An 18,520-nucleotide genomic window follows, 5' to 3' on the forward strand; every position below is an offset into this window, starting at 1 on the left:
ATGGTGGAGATACAGAGCAAGAACAAAGTGAGTGTTATTGATTATTGCCACCTATAGTGCTTGAGGGATTTGGAGGCTGGATATGGCATCTCCCATGATGCAGCCTTCTGGCTTGAGAAAGTGAGAGAATTGTAGTGTCATTAACTAAGATTGAGAGAAAGAAAGAAGCAGAATGTAACAGAAAGGGAAGATCATTTGTTGAAAGAGCAAAAGCAGGAGTAGCAAAGACAATTGTAAAAGATTGGTAATATTTTGAAATAGCTTCTTTGACTAGTAAGATAGAAAGTTGATGTGGGAAAATATTTTAAAAATCAAGTGAAGTCCAGTTTGGTTTAGATATCAAATGAAATTTGCTGTGGTACCAGTTCGAACAGATGTACGATTTTAAAGGAGCAGTCCATAGCAGCTCTTTTCATATATTCAACCATGTGAGATACAGTTAGGCTGTAAACAATTTTTGTAGTCGATTGAAGGGCCTAAGCTTGGGAGAAGGGGTGCAGAAGGCAGACTGATCAAGTTTAGGAGGTTTTTGAGCAAAAAAGTTGCAAATGAGGAAGTAGAAGCTACTGGTGAAAAAACTATTGATGTGGCCTTATAAATTTTAGTTTTGTAAAGAAAGAAATGAAGCCAGGCAGATTATTGCAAGTATCAAATATGATTTGAAGAACTGAAAGAGTTTTATAAGCTCTATATCAAAATAAGGCAGTGCTTTTTATTTTCTTAGATATGTACGTGAAAGTGGAGCTGGGATGTGCTCTGACCCTCTCTCTCTGGCTATGCTCTTTGCCGCCTAAGGCTAAAACAGTTTCTAGACAGGGAGCCTGGAGTCCAATTTATAGGGAGAATATGCAGCTTCTTAGCTTCTTTCACTGTATTTATACCAACCAGTGTTCTTTTAGTCACCCTTAAAGAGACTTAAAAAATATCACCTTGAACTGTATACTCTAGCTCTAAAATATTGTCTTATTTAAATACAAAGACTAGAGAGTGGAATATTTTTAAGAGATTTACTTTTATGAGGCTTCTCTTTCTTCCTTTGACTTTGGTCATCCTCACCCCTCCCCACTGCAAATTTGGACCTCATGATCAGAATTGTAGAATTTTGGCCTTGGAAGAAATTGTACAATTTATTTGACTCTAACTTTTTCTCCATTAAATAAATGAGACAAATGAGGGACAGAGAAGACAGGCTGATGTCACCTGTAAGTCAGAAGCAGAGCTAAACCCAGGAAATTCAGGTTTCCTAATAACGGATTTAGATACTTTCACTATAGTGCGGCGATTAGAAAATTAATATTAATTTACTGTATCACTTTGCATAGTACACTCCTCCCCCACTCTCCTTTAATATTCAGTTTTAATGTGGAAGAATAAAAAGTGGTTTCGATCCTCTCTCTTCAGAGTATCAGATTTCTGAAAAGAGCTGACACAAAGCACTTTTGTAACCAAATTTAATATAAAAGCACTGAGAGTATGCAAATAAAGCACAGAGCCAAACTTTAGAAGTGAAGTAAAGAGATAAAGAATTAATATGGTGCCCTTTTTAAGATTAGACTTCAGTCTTGAATTCCTGTTCTTTCCTGGTTGACAAGCCACAAGCAACTGTGACCTCAAACATCCTAGCCCCTGCTTGAGATGCACACCTGGACCAGCGACAGACAAAGAGAGCTACTTGTCAATTCTCGCTTTTTTGGCAGTGTCTGTTCAGATATGCTCACCACACCCCCATCCTGTTCTACTTCAGTGTTAGAAGGAAATGAAGCCACAATGAGAACTAAAAAGAGCTGTAACACCTTTTATCCCCTGCCTCCTTACTGCCCTCCCCACACAGAGCTACTCCACCCAAGTCAGGCTCAGTGTGACATTCCTGCCTGAGAAAGGAATGATGAGGTGAGACTACACTTGCAGACAAGTGACACCCAGAAGCCAAAAGCTTCTGTAAGTACCAGGTCTGCACAAGACCCAAGCCAAAGCAATGGCATTGTCGCTGGAAGAATTCATCCACTCCCTTGACCTCAGGACCCTCCCCAGGGTCCTAGAAATTCAGTCAGGCTTCTATTTTGAAGGTAAGCACCTTCCTATCTCTGGCTAGAAAGTGCTCATGAGGTATATACTCTTGGGAATTTTAGGGTAATTTTTAACAGAATATATGAATTCTGTTAGAGGAAAGGTGGTCATCAGAGAAAGTAATTAACTGAGGAATGGTAGAGACCCAATAGTGTTGGAGAAGGGAGAAACGAGATAGGACTCTGGGGGTGGATAGGGACTAGGAATTGAGTGAAGCTTCTTGGCCTTCAAATAGTTCAACACGAATGATGAATTATTTCTGCCTTTTCTTTGAAATTGGTTGTAACTCGAGTGAAAAGTTAAGTTTTCCATATCTATGTTTCTAGAATATAAAATATAGTTTTAAAAAAAGCAACTATTAAAAGCACAGCATTTAGAAAGAAAACTTCACCAAACTCTTAACCACTTCTAAAAGTTGCTTGTATCAGCGCTTCTCTCACTCTTTCTGTAGTGGCCTAACTTCCAATTTCTGAAATAATGGCATTCTTATTTGAAGGTATAGAAGTTAATGTTTACTAATTACAAGATAATTTTTAAAGAATCTATGGCAGAGTTCTAAAGTCAGAGTTCAACTAAGATTATTGAATAAGTTAGTGTGCTTTGGTGTAACTTAGTGTATTAATTCAGTAAAAGAGCATTAAGACCTACAACACATCCAACACATACCCTAGAATATTTAAGCAGTGGTTTGAATACATGTAAGGCAGAGTCATTTTCTGGGCAAAAATGCATTTTTGGTTCCAAGAGTCGTAGAATTGAGTCAGTAGTAGAATCAAATACAGAAAAACTACTGGGAAGATGAAGAATTTTTGGTAGGCAAATCTTTTCCTTTTATAGACAAAATAATTTTTTAGGTATTATATTATGAAATAAAACAAAGCTTGACAAATGTCAGACCCAGTTCATACACACACACACACACACACACACACACACACACACACACAAAAGCACACATACACACACCTGTAGGCAATGAATTGGTGCAGGCAGCCTTCAGTTTTATATAGACCGTTTTGTTTAATTCATTTGTAAATTGATTATTTTGAATCAGACCATATTTTTCCATATATATAATATCATGAAATGTATCTTTGTTCTTAAGCTGGCCCCAAGTCATTTTTTTTGGTCTCATTTTTTTGTGCTTTTGAGGTTTCTCGTAAGAAAGTTCTTCATGCTCGGTTTACAAAGATATTTTCCTGTTATTTTATATCAACTTTACAGTTTTATATTTCACATTTAATTTTTAAACTATGCCATGAAGGGCAGAGGAATCCAGTTTTAGCTTTTTTCCGTATAATAACCACAATTTCCCAGCACCATTTACTAAGCTAGTTATCCTTTCCCCTTTGGTTTGTGTTGCTGTCTTAAAATTATGCTCACATCTGGGTTGGTCTGTCTCTGAAATATCTCTTCTATTTCTTTAGTCTGTGTTTTCTCAATTGTGTTGAAGCATTATTTTTGTAACTATGGCTCTGGAATAATAGTTCATGTATAAACCAATCTCTTGTTTTTACTCCTTTATTCTAAGTTGATGTAGCTATTCATAGACCTTTCAAACATGTCTTTAAATAAATCAACTGATTACTTTAAAAATCCAACTGGAATTTGTATTGGATTATATTGATTTTATAGATTAACTTGGGAAGAATTGAGTTTTACACTAAGTCTTACAAAAGAACATAGTCTCTCCATGTGTTCAGACTATCTTTATCTTTTAATACTTTACTATTATGTTATACCTCAATTAAGAGAAAGAAGCATACACCTTGATGAATTTTCACAAATTAAGTACATTCATGTAACCACCATCGTGGTCAAGAAATAGAAAATTACAAGTATTCTGGAAGTTCCATCTTATACCCTTTCTCAATCATTATCCACGTTCCTTCCCAAAAGTAACCATTATCATGAATTTTGCCCATTTATGAACTTTATATTAATGGAAAATTATAATATGTATCTTTTTATGTTTGGCATATCTGTTCAACATTATCTTTGTAAAATTAATCCATGCTCTTCTATATAGCTTATTTATTCCAGTGTGTATAATATTCCATTGGATGAATATATCACTATTTATCCATTCCACTACTAATGGACATTTGGATTATTTCCAGTTGGAGATGTCAACAGTAATGTTGTCATGAACATTCTTGTACATGTGTGTTCACATGTGTATAGCATTCAATTGGGTGTATAAATGAGTGGAATTGCCACATGACACAGTGTGAATACGTTCAGCCTGGGTAGTTAATGGAAAACAAGTTTCCTAAGTACTAATAGTTATACCACTTTACATTCCTACCAGCAGAATATGAGAGCTCTAATTAACCCATATTTTTGACAACACTTGATATTATCAGTCTTTTTAAAATAATTGAGATTTAATTTAGATATAACATTGTATTAGTTTCAGGTGTACAAAATAATGATTCAATATTTGTATGTATAGCAAAATGATCACCACAGTAAGTCTAGTTAACATTTGTTACCACATGTAATTACAATTTTTTTCTTGTGATGGGAACGTCTAAGACTTACTTTCTTAGCAACTTTCAGAGCCTGGCTGTCTCCTCAAAAGACAAGGATTTAATTATGTAAGTGATAAGGCATACTGATAAAGCACTGGGTTTTTAAAAAATCTCCCTTATGATTAAAAATGCAGCCAAGTTTGAGAACTACTACTGTAAAATTGGTTCTCCCATTTATTATTAGCAGTGCATTGGTTTAGAGAGAATTCACATCATTTTAAATGAAGTCTTCTGATCCACGAGCCTAGTATATCTGTCTAGTTATATGAATAGATCTCTTTTTGCTTCTGTCAATAACATTCTATAATTTTTATTTGTGGAGTTCTTACATTTCTATTTCAGATGTATTCTTAGTTATTTGATTTTTAAAATTCCATTATAAGTGGTATCTTTTGAAGTTTTCATTTTTTCTTTGTTGTGTTTGTTGAATTCTAAGAATATATCTTTAGATTATTTTAGATTTGTTATATACACATTTAAGTTTTCTCTGTATATTGATTGAATCTTATTTCTTCTTTCCAATGATTGTACTTTATTTTCCTTCAGTTGAAGTACTAGCTAGTGCTTCTAGTATAATACTAAATAAGAGTAATGATAAAGGACCTCCTTGTGTCACTCACAACCATAGAGAGAAAGTTTTAATAATTTATCATTAAATATAATGTTTGTTTTAGTTTAAAGAAGTTTCTAGTTTTCTACCAGTTTTTTAAGAAGTCATGAATGTATGTTTAATTTATCAAATATTTTTCTATAACTTTTGTGGTGATAATATGATTTTTTACGTTGATTTTTTTTGAATGTTAAGCCATTTATTTGTGGAATAAGATCAATTTGGTGATATATCACTGAATTCAGTTTATTAGTTTTAAAGAACTTTTGTATTTCTTTTAGGGTATGAAATTGGCTTATAATTTTTATTTCTTATAACATCCTACCAAGGTTTTTGTGTCATGTTGAAATTATAGAACTTCTTGGGTTAAGTCTTTTTCTCTCCTTCTAAAGATATTATATAAATTAGATGTCATTTTTTATTTAAATATTTAGTAGAATTCCAAATGAAGCCATTCTGAGCTGGGATTTCTAAAGTAGACATGTTTTTAATTATGACTTCAGTTTTTTAAACAGTAAGGTCTTCCCATCCATGAGCATAGTTTATCTCTCATTAAAACAAACAAACAAACAAAAAGCTCATTTTTTGGATTATGTATTAGAAGTTTAAAAAAATGTCTCCATAGAGATCTTGTGTATTCTAAGCTAGTTCCTAGAGTGCAGACACGTACACATACTATATTGCTATATTGACAGATATCGTATTTCCTCTGTTCTCACTGGTACCACTGAAATGGAAAAATGCAGGTGAATATTATTAGCAGTACTGATGAACTCTCATTAATTCTCATAGTTTATCTTTTTTATTTCTCTGGTTTTCCTAAAATAGATATTGATGTCATTAGAAAATATCGAGTTGTGTCTCTTCCCTACTATGTTCAACAACTGTCTGTTTTTTCTTACCTTCATAGTATAGTCCAGGGCCTCCAGTACTGTGTTAAATAATGGGAATTCTGAATCATAAAGAAAATGCATCTAAAATTCCTCCATTAAGTGTAATGCTCTAGAACTGGTCTTTAACTATCACTAAATTAAGCAAGTTCCTATCTATTCCTTGCTTTCTAGGTATTTTCATAATAAATAGGTATTGAACTTAATACTGTATTATTGACTAAGATAATAATGTGGTTTGGTTTCTTTAGTCTGCTAATGTAAATTACCTTTAAAGACTTTTCAAATTGAAGGATCCTTTCATATTATACGTATATACATTTGAAATACAGTGTAGGAGTTTGATATTATATTTAAGATTTTTGCATTTGATCGTAATTGAAATGAGCTAATAGACTCATCTACTATTTTAGAGTCAAGATAACACTAGCTTTCTAAAATGAGCTACATAGATTTTGTTGTTTTCTATTTTCTGAGGTATTTGCAAAAAAACGAAATGGGCTTTAAACTCTTCCTTTAATTTGGTAGAATTCTGTAAGAACTACTGGGCATGTAATTTTTTGGAGGGAAATCAGAATTTGGTTTTGTTAAAATTCTCTGTTGTTTTGCTTCTCTCATTGATTTCTGACTTGATCTTCATTATTTTCTTGCGTCCTCTGTTTGCTCTCTTGCTCCTTTTCTAGCTTCCTAGTTTAATTCACAGTCATTTTAAAAACGTTTCATGCTTCTTGATAAGTGTGCTTAAACCTGTATTTTTCTCTAAATATTTCTTTGTTTCCCATAAATTTTGCCATGTAGTATTTCACTCTTACTCAGTTCTACGAACACTTTTTCCTTTTAAATCCAATGGCTATTTATTTTATTTACTGATAATATAAAATTTCCTTTAGCTGTTCTTTGCTTTTAATTACTAATTCTCTTGTATGTTGTTAGAGAACAATAGTCTGTATTATATTATTGTTCCTTTGAAATTGATTCAGGCTTCCTTTATGACATGAAACATGTCCTATTTTGGAAATATTTCATATGAGCTCAAAAAAGCATGTTTTGTTGTTTAGTACACTATCTCTCTATATATACCAAATAGCTTGTTTTTAATTGTTTTGTTCAGATATTGCTCTCACTGCTTATTTTTCTTCTGCTTTACCTGTCATTTTCTGAGAGGGTTATGTGAAATAGTCCTTCAGCAGTTCATTTTTCTAGTTCACTCCTAATTTCTTTCTATCTTTTGTTCCATCATATTTTTGAGGTTTAGTTGTTGCATGCGCTTATGCTATGAGGGTTATATCCTCAACTCTATTATTATCATCCTTTTCCCTATATAGCTTTTTATTAAGTCCTATTTTGTTTGATAATCATATTGCTACTCCAGTTTTCTTTTGGAATATTTTTTTCTAAGCATTTATTTCCATGTTTTTGGTGTCTCTTGTTTTAAGTGCAAGGAAACATATTCTTCCTCCTCTTCATGCTTCTCGTGTTGGTGCAGGCAGGGGAACCAGGTTTCACCCGTGCTGTGGTGATGACTCCATGACAGGAGATTTTTGGGGAATGGAGGTTTGAAGGAACTTGAGGAAGGCGACATGAAGTCATGTAAGGTTCTGTGGTACTGGATTGAATACTCCCAGTTTACAACAACAATGATAATAGGCAGCATGATACACTCAATAGCACGTTGCTCAGGCACTTATTGAATTGCCCTACCTCATGAGATAAGGCATAGATCTGTGTGCTATAAACTCAGGACTTGGCCTCCTGACTGTTTACACATGAGAGATGATTTCATGGTCAACTTACAACATTCAACATTTGTTTTGTCCCTCTCTTAAGAAAAAAGAAAGCTTCATCATAACCTTGAAAATTGATGTGAAGTTTTTTTTTGATGTGAAGATCAATTGAGCTATTGTATATAAAATAGTTAGCAAAATGGCTGACTAATAGAAATCTTGCAGTAAATCTTAACTATTATTATTGTGATTACCATAATATTGGCATATTATGAGGAAAACTGATCAACCATTTCTAAAAAGTAAAACTAATTTGAATTCCCCTATTGCTGCATATCCCAACATAAGTTAAAATGGAGGAAAAATATTAAAAGTTAAAATATTAACAATAAAAATGCTCAAAGAAGCCACAGAAGAATATTAAACTAGGGACTCTAAAAAATGAAAACATTGAATTTATGAAATAGAAAACTTCCTTCTTGAAAAAAATTACACAAATGTGGATGAAAGACAAACTACAAACTGGGAAAATATTCACAATATATATAGCAGATAGAATGTAAATATCCTCAGTGTATAAAGAATTTATTAAATAACAATAAACAAACATGAATATAAAATTTTTAAACGGGAAAAAGATATAAAAGGCAGCTTACATGCCAGAATCATATAAAAATTTTCAAATTTACTAACAATAAAATGCAAATAAAGCAATAAATCAGTCAATCATTTCTTAGGTCACAGATATTAAAAAGATCCACAAAACCCAATGTAGGTATGAATGTGCAGAAATGAGGGGAGGCACAGGCGGTGGGTGTGTAAACGGTTACAGACTTTTTAGGTCTCAACTGGGCAATAAGCATCCACATATAACATGTTCATAAACATCTGCCCTCTAGAAATTAACTTAAAATATAATTACAAAAAGCAAAAATGATTATATTACAATGATCATAGCAGCATGTTTTATAGACAAACATCAAGTGAGCCTCAGCATGGACTAGCTTATATAAATTACAATAACACATTATCAAGCATTATTCAAAAGGCTAGAATCATGGAGGGGATGGGGTAAGCTGCTACCCTATTGGAGCTTATGTTCCAGTGGCTGGAACAAATGACAAACAACCCACAGGTTTAAAATATACACAAGTACCATGAAGATCTAAATAGGTAGAGAGTAAAGCAAAGCAGAGGGGAAGAGATGATCTTTTGATAGGGTGATCAGGGCAGATATCTCTGATGAGATGAAATTTGAGCAGAGGCCAGAATAAACTAAGCAAATGAGCCTTGCACATTTCTGGAAGAACATTTCTGCTGAGGACAGAGCAAATGCAAACCACATAACAGATTTCTTCATCTAATTAAGAAACAAAGAGGAGACAGTGAGGATAAAGCAGAGCAATTGAAGGGAAGTGTAGTGGGAGATGAGGCTGAGGACGTGGGGATGTACAAATTTTGTACGCCTTAAAGGCCATGGAACACATAATTTAGTACAGAGTGGGGCTGGGGAAGCAGGTGGAGACCTCTAAGATAAAATGATCAGGGAAGGCCACTCTAAAGAGCTGATTTAGTAGCAGAGACCTGAATGTTTAGAAGGAATCAGACAAGAAAATATCCGGGAGATGAGTGTTTCAGAGAGTGAACAGCTAGTGCAAACATTTGGGGACCAAAAGGGGCTTAGTCTGAGGAAGAGAAAAATATCCCTGTACCTTGAACATACAGAAGAAAGCAGAGAGGAAATCTTACGAGAAGAGGTTTAAGGAGTGGGCAAGAGCATTTCAAGGAGTTTAGATTTTATCAGTGCTAATGACCAGTTTGCAGCAAGAGATTGACAGGACCTGATCACCTTTTTAGGAGAATCATTGGCTGCTCTGGTGTTAGTGGGGCAAAAGTGGGTTGAGACACATTAGGACCATGTAATAATCCAGAAGAGAGATCATGGTGCCTTCATTCAGCTGGAAGAGAAATGACCAATTTAGTATATGCTTTGGAGGTAGAAATGTCAGGACTTGCTAATGGATTTGATATGAGGTGTGAGGAAGGGGAAGACTAAAGGATTCATGGGAGGACTTTGACCTAAATGATTAGGTTTGTGCATTTGACAAAGTTGTGAAGATCTGGGGAGAGAGAGTTTTGGTGGAAAAAATAAATTATATATAATTTATTTTTATTTATAATATAAACCTTAAACTATCAGTTTCTTTATTGATATTTATGGTCATTCTAAGGCATACAAAATAATTAAATTGTAAGAGGATAAAGTAAATATAAAATTAATAGTACTTTAAACATTAAATAAACATTATTTTAAACATAAACATTTAAATTTAAAAATTTAAAATTTAAATGTAATTTAAATTTTTATTAATAATAAAACCCATTTTCTCTCACAAAAGTTAACTTTGTTATAACATATTAACTATTATTGAACATTATTGAAAATATTAAACATTTCCATTACTGAATACTTCAATACTTGTAAAAATGTTGATTTAATATCGTGATAGAGTGATTCGAAGACATAGCTCTAATGTATTTATTTCAGTACTTGTAAATAATAGCTCTTAAAGATATCTTATAAAGGTCCAGTATACAGCATATATACACCATATAAAATATATGCTTAGGGAAGATTTATCATTAATGTTGGTGGCCATCAATCCATATGTGAAGTAACCTTCTTTATAAATCTGGTTTTGGCAGTTTCTTTAGACAGCAATTGTATGTAGCTGATGACAAGTTTGTACTAGGAATAGAAGTGTCATTCTGCCATCTTCTTGATAGGGTCTGCAATTTTCAATTCTCAAATGTCTTTGTAGGCATCTTACAAAGTTATTGTCTATTTTATGCGAGTTGAAATTAGATTATAGTAATTCTTAAAACAACTTTACTTGACACATGTAAAATCCATTATATGGAGGTATTGCAAGTATATGAATGAATTAAGACAATACTTTTAACTCTCATTTTTTTGGAATTCCCAATCTGTCTCAATATATTGTGGACTATACATGTCATGTGACCATCTGATGTAGGAATAAATTAAGATTTCTTTATTATTAAACACTAATGGAGTTTAAAATTAAATTTTAGAAAACCTTTGTATTAAATATTAGTATAGGTTAATTTTGTTTATGTAAAAATGAGTATGAATTGAAGGTCTAATATTTTCTTCTCTTATCTCACATCTTGTAAAAATAATTATCATAGATTTTTCTCTTTCTTTCAAGTACATCATAGAATTGGACTTCCCTATACTTTTGTGGCCATAGGACTTGCATTGGCCAATGTAATGAGAGCAGAAATAAGGTGTATCATTTTGGACTGATGCTTTAAGAACTAGTTCATAATTTAACATATTTCATCCTGGTAGATCATGTCAAAATGGAGCCTTCAACAGTCTGGGTCCCTAAGTAACTATAATTATTAGAGACCCTGCCCTCACCCACTTGAACTGGACATGTAATGAAATGAGAAATATACCTTTGTTACTTAAATCTCTGAGAATTTGAGGTTGTTCGTTATCTCAGCATAACCAAATTTCCTTACTGATACAAGTTATATTTATTATGACTGGAACTGCACTTACTATCAGTTAAACAAATTAGACATTAGACATTCTGGAGAGAGTCCTATAATGCCAGGAAAGTTAGTTGGTAATAATGTTACCACATGTTTATGGAAAGGTGAGTTCGCCGCTCTGTATTCAGGAAATATCTGTTGCTTCTTTGACTATTCTGCATATTGCTAACATTACCATCTAACACTATTTACTTCATATATGTAACCAGTTTGGTGTTGACTTAAAATTTTTGCAAAAACAAAGTTTGTTTGCATTATGATCTTGTTCAATGAACTGGATATTGAAAAAAAATCTATTTTTCTCTATAGAAATAATACGTGCACATGGCTAGAAAGTTGGACAAAGTAGAAGCACAAATATTCAATAACTTCATCAAATAGAGAGAAACATGATTAACATTTTGATGTATTATCTTCTAATTTTTATAAAAGTATGAATTAACTTTTAAAAGGAGAAAAATTGATGCCAGTTTTCCCCCCATGCTTTATCCAGAATATCACCACTCGCACTGCAACCTCCATCTTCCCCCTTGGTTCAAATCATCATAACTTATTGCCAGGATTATCAAAATAGCCACCTAATTTGTCTCCCTACTTCTCTTTCACTCCTGAAGTCTATTCTCATAGCATTCAGAGTCATGCTTTTAAGTGGTATGCCAGATTATGCCATTCCTCTGTTAAAGAACCTCCTATGGCTCTCCCATTTTTTCTTAAAATAAGGACCTTACAATGGGTAATAAGGCCTTTTATTTTTCTCTCCTTACTCCCATTATTTCTCTGAGTTTATTGTTTACTAATCTTCTCCTCCTTGCCACACTGACCTCCTCACTGTTCCTCAAACTTGAGGATATGCTCCAGCCCTAAAGCTTTGCTCACACTCTTCCCTTGGGTTGGCAAGCTCTTCAACCAGATGTCAACTTGGCTAACTCCTTTCTCTATGAGACTTACCTGACCACCCTATTTAATACTGCAAATTTTCTGTTCCTCCTTCGCTGTATTCCCTATCCTCATTATTATATTCTTCATTTTTTTGGAACCAAAACACTATCTTCTTCTTATATATCATGTAGGTATTATTTATTGTTTATTTTTTATCCTTTCCCATTAGATTTTTCTTATAGCTTAATTGATGTATAATTTTTTAAGCCATAAAATTCATCCATTATAGGTGTTCAATTCAATGATTTTTAGTAAATTTATAGAGTTGTGCAACCACCACCAATTTTAGACTATTTCCATCACCTCAAAGAAGTCCCTTGATCTATTTGCCAATCATTATTGCTTACATTTCCAGCCCCAGGAAACCACTGCTCTGCTTTCTATCTATAAATTTGCCTTTCCTGGACATTTCATATAAAATAAATCACACAGTATGTAGTCTTTTGAAACTAACTTCTTTTACTTAGCTTAATGTTTTTAAGGTTCATCTATGTTGGAGCATATATTTAGTATTCTGGTGTGTTTTTGTTGCTAAATAGTATTTTATGTATGGATATACCACATTTTGTTTATCCAACACCAGTTAAAGGTCATTTGTATTATTTCCCTTTTGAAGATAACATGAATAATGTACCATTTTACGTTGCCATTTACAATGTATTTGGATTCCAGTTTCTCCAAATCCTTACCAAAACTTGGTACTGTCTTTTGTATTATAGCCAAAGGTATCTCATTGTAGTTTTAATTTCATTTCCTTAATGACAGGTGATGTTGAACATTTTTTCCTGTGCTTATTAGCAATTTATTTGTCTTTTTTGAAATAAAATGTCTCTTCAAATTTTTTGCCAATCTTTGTCCTCTTGTTATTGAGCTATAAGACTTATTTCTGTATTCTGGATATTGGATTTGCAAATATTTCCAGATATATAATCAAAAATATTTTCTTCCCTTCTGTGGCTTGTCTTTACACTTTCATAATGTTATCTTTTGAAACAAAAAGATTTTAAATTTAGAAGCCCATTTATCAATTTTTTTAGGGCTCATACTTTTGTTATCATGTTACCTAACCCAAAGTCACAAAAATTTCCTCCTATTTTGTGTTGGGGGCCTACCAGATCACTCCCAGTCTTGTTGATTTTCTAGAAATACAGAACTCAGAAAACCTGTTATACTCAGAGTTACGGTTTATCACAGGGAACGAATAGAAACTAAAGCCAGCAAAGGAAAAAGGCATATACGGCAAGGTGTATGAGAAAACAGGCACGAACTGCCAGTTATCCTCTCCCAGTGAAGATACATGGATAGTGCTTAATTCTCCTAGTGATGATGTGTCACAACAAGGACAAAGTATTTCCAGTTAGGGAAGCTCATCTGTGCCTTTGTGTCCAGTGTTTTTATGGGAGCAGTTACATAGGCATTGAGGATTTGTGTGACTGACCTTAGCTACTGGGTCTCTAGGCCCTCTAGAGATTAAGTGGTATGATCCAGGACCCCAAGTGAACAAAAACAGGCATTCACCATAGATCACATTGTTAGCATAAACTATCTGGTGTGGCCCAAGATCCCAGATATATAGAAACACTCTATCTGGCAGGATATTCCAAGGGCTTAGATGTTATCTCTCAGGAGCCAAGCAAGGGCTAGTCCTTTCTTTGAAATGTGCAGAGTTTGAGCACCCCAAGTAATAGTTAACCATTACTGCACAGTTTGTTTTTTTTTTACAAGAGTTTTATCTTATCTTTAGATCTAAGATCCATTTGAGTTAGCCAGAATTTTCAAAAGCCTTAATTCCAAGTAACAGAAGAATTAATCAACTTTCTACACAGTTACAAAGCATGCAGGTGATGATTTAAGTACAACAAGCTCTCTCTAGCTGAGAGAGGTGAGGGAGTTAACCAAACATACCTGGGTGAATGGCTTTCCAAGTTGAGAGAATATCTTTAGCGAAGTGTTATGGTGAGAGTGTGTTGGCATATTCCAGAAAAAGTGAGAAACCAGTAAGGCTGGAAGGAGGAGGAGAGTGAACAGAAATGATATCAGAGAGGAAATGGTGGAGAACCCTATATGGTCCTTTTGGATATTGTACGAGTTTTACTCTTAGAAGAATTGGGAACTTGGAGATATCAATCTACATTAGCAAAAACAACTAAAGCAATGCTAGAACTCTTCTCTTCACTATGACTAGAGACTCCATTAGCCATTTCTTCTGTTTATCAAAAAGAATAATGATGAAACCACATGTACATTTGCAGAAGTCAGAGCATAGTTTTGCTTAAATAAGCCCATAAATATAATGTTCAAAAGTGCTTCTTATTGCAATTTTTAAATACCATGAAAATGTTCTTCCCTCTTGGGAAAAGTAAGATTTGGAGGAGGTAATATTTTTAAATATTGTGTTTTGAATATAGTAAATATCATATTTCTTTTTCCTGCCAAAATATGTTAAAATCATGGAAATTATTCCTTTAAATTGTATATCTGCCTCCCTTCATTTCTTCCTTCTATCCTTCCTTCTACAAAATGAATAGAGTTTGATTCTTGCCCTTAAGGACTCCTTAGGCCAGTGAAAGAAGATAGATTGTTAAAAAATCAATATTTGTGGTACAATGTGAAAGGTGCTTTAATAGATATAAACTGTTCTGAGAACACTGGGAACTTACCACCCAAACAGCTTACCACACAAAAAACTTACCAAGAGGTGGTGGGTTTTTTTCTGCAGCCTATATAGAAGATGAGCAGGCAAATAAGAAAATTTCAGAATGAGAGAAAAGTGTTCAGATCATTATACAAGTTTGGAATTTCGAAATATGGTCCAAGAACAGCTCAGGGAATAATAGGTGATCAGATAATTTGTGGTCATATTTTAAGTGGCTTCTGAACTATAATAAGGATATTTTTATGCTGTAATCAATAGGAACCTTTAAAAGGATATTATTTTTATAATGGGTTTTCCTGACTGTAAAAAAGTAAATCATGTTCATTGTAAATTTGAAAATTGTAGATAAAGCTAAAGAATTTCTGAAATGTTTAAAGCAAAAAAATCATCTCAGATGGTAGATTAGACATCCATTCCAGTAGAGGTTTACTAGATGGATATGAGACAAACAACAAGGAGCTAATAGCAGCTACAAATAGAAGGGAAAAGACAGGATCGGTGGTCTTTTTGGGTAGAATATTCTGAACTTGACAGTTTATGAGAAGCTGTGAGCAAGAGGGAGGAGTTGATGACAGACTGGAGGTTTCTGGGCTAAGTAAACGTGGTAGGTGATAAAAATATTACTTGTAAGACTTGCCACAAGAGCAGCAGTCGTTTTGGAGATAGAGGCATGATTCAGTTACATTCCAGAGAGTATGAAGCTCCTGTAGGACATTCAGATGCAGATGAACAATAGCCCACAAAAATGTATGTCTGAAGTAAAAAGCATAGTAAAATTCTCAGATTTAATATTACAGAATAGTAAGTGCATGAAAGAAGTTTGTTTCAGGGATTGCCCTGTAGTCCATGTGTCAGGTCAGAAGAAATATGTGGATCTCAAAGAACACCAACATGGAAAATATGGATAGAGGAGGCGTTGGTCAAGCCAAAAAAAAAAAGAAAAAAGAAAAAAAAAGTCTCTGTTGGAGGAGAAACAGGAGAAAGTGGGCTAGTTTGTTAATGAAAATAAATGAATTAGAGCACTAGAATGAGAGAGTGTCAGAGATAAATGTTTGTTATCAGCACATAGTTTATGGTAGCTTAGTGATTATGATTATAGCTCTAAATACTGAAGGATTATTATGGGCCAGGTGTCTTTGTATAGATTTGGGTGTGTAAGCATATGTAATACATGTATAAATGTATTTTATATATGTATATGTCTATACATAAATATATGTGAATATATCTAATACAACACATTAATTTAACACAATTTAATTAAATAATACTTTATATATTCTCATCTATACACAAATTTAGTACAAGTACACATATATATTTAATCTTACTAAATTTTTTAATTAATTGTATTTATAAAGATATTTAATCCTTGGAGTTATCTGCTGAAATTATCATTATTATTTCCATTTTCAAGTCACCTGTTTGCCTATTTGCCCCAGGGATAAAACTTATAGTGAAGTTTATTCTTGCTCTGCCTACCTGAAGAGTTTACAAAATTCTATAGTGAATCCTATCCTTAGAGAACCATCAATGTTTTTAGAAATTTTATAACTATTTACTGTTTGACTATACAGTTGGATTATAAACATACACAAGAAATAAGTTGTATGAGATAAACATTTGTTTTGTCTTTTAATATCTTATTAGTGATTACTGGTTATAATTGCAGTTTGATAAGTATTGAAATATGACATTAAAAAATTAAACCAGTTAGATAAATATATTGAATAATGATACATAGTGAATTATGCATTATATGAACATGACTTTTATTAATTTGATGCATATATAAGAGTTCATATGGCAAAAAATTGTGCTATTTTAATGCCAACATAATTTTTTTATGGCTAATTGAATTTAATTTTCTTCAGTCTTAATTTAATCAGCTAGGGATATGGTAGTAAAATCAGTGAAAATTTGAAAATTATAGCATTGTATTGAACTTGCATTTATTCATATTTCATAGGCTTTAAATATTAGGACAAAAGAAAACTTTTTTCACTTTTTAATATGAATTCACAATATTGATATTGGTTCATACAGACTCAAGAGAAATAAAATTATGTAAAAATCTAATGAAATAATGGCCTGTCACATTCTTAAAAAAGAATTTCAGCTAACTGAAAACAGCACCAGTATTTCTCTACATGAGCTTATATTTGTCACGATTTATTAAGGACAAGAATTACATTTCTAAAGTAAAATTTGCTACATATTTACAACATATTCTGTTGAGCTTCACAGGTTTAAAACTGCTCTTGATTCTGGATGACCTAAGTTCACAGAGAGTGAAAGTTGAATACTTTTTATATCTAAGCTTTAAAATTAAGTAAAACATTATATCCCAATATTTAAAATTGATAATATGATTTATTAAATAAATATAAATTTGCTCTATTTGTGTCAGTGGCAGGTTGGACACTAAAATGACTGTCAGAATAGAATTTGGCAAACCTAAACGGTTCAGTTTTATTTGAAAAAATGTTGATTTGGTAATATGCAAAAATTACATTCATTAAGGCATAATCTTATTTGAAATGATATTGAATTTTTTCCTATAAAAACTTCGGAATCATTTTTTATCTAAGGCTTAACACTTCTAAGAGCCAAATTGTAGCTACTGTACAATTTGGCTCTTAGATTGCCTTTAGGCCATACACTACAGATCAATGAATTACCCTTTCAGTGTAATTAAACATTACATTTTTAAAAATAGAATCAAAATATTTGAAGTTTAAAAATGTAAAAGAATTTTTAAAGTTTAGGGCAGTTTTGTGTTTGTACTTGAATGGAACACATTTTTCCCTAAAACTTAGCTGAAGCAGGCCTTATTTTAAGAAAAATCCCTAAAATAGGTACATTAAAAACAAGCAAAAGAAGCTCAGATAAGATAATATCAGTTGTATTATTTTCAAAAGCTGTGGAGGAAAATAACTGCCAGCAAAATTTTTGTGTTGTTTACTTAAGTGGAAATGTTCCAAAATGTGGGCATTTTTGTACAATGGCACATGTTATTCACATCTATTGTAGAATGTTCATACTTAAAATTTTCTAACTTAATTGTTAAGTACCAACCTTGACTATGCAATAAAAAGATAAAAAAATGGAGAGCTAGCCTATGTTTTTACATATAATCATATAAATATAGATTATTCATATACTTCCTTCATCTTATAAGTATAAAGAAGTGACTAAGCAATAAATTAAGTAAAACTTGTATTTTTTTATTGGCTGCTAGATTTTCAACTGCTGTGAAATAGACATTTTGGTTAGGGTTATTAACTACCAAATTCATTTGAATAGGTACAAATTATCAGTCAATTATTTAACATTGAAAAACACTTACTAAAGGAAAAGAAAATGAAAAAACTTTGCCTTACATGTAGTATTTTATACTTTTGTATACTATAATACTAATAAATTTTGTTAGGCCCTGCTAAATGACTGGTGAGTAAGCACTGAGAACGGGAGAGAAGGTAATTTCAAGTAAGGTGTTAAAAAAAATCTAAAAA

At 32.6% G+C, this 18,520-nt stretch overlaps 1 protein-coding gene across 2 annotated transcripts in view; it reads left to right on the plus strand.

The window, feature by feature from the left end:
* The first annotated feature begins 1,968 nt into the window (after positions 1-1,968).
* The window catches only part of THEMIS (thymocyte selection associated), a 185,276-nt gene continuing 168,724 nt past the window's right edge, over positions 1,969-18,520 (plus strand). For both annotated transcript variants that reach the window (XM_082406176.1, XM_082406175.1), the window contains exon 1: positions 1,969-2,066. In XM_082406176.1, coding sequence (XP_082262302.1) covers positions 1,976-2,066 — 91 coding nt within the window. In that variant the 5' untranslated portion in view covers positions 1,969-1,975. The remainder of the gene's footprint in view (positions 2,067-18,520) is intronic.

The sequence above is a fragment of the Balaenoptera borealis genome, assembly GCF_965194805.1.
Source record: "Balaenoptera borealis genome assembly, chromosome: 9".
In the NCBI taxonomy this organism is placed as follows: Eukaryota; Metazoa; Chordata; class Mammalia; order Artiodactyla; family Balaenopteridae; genus Balaenoptera; species Balaenoptera borealis.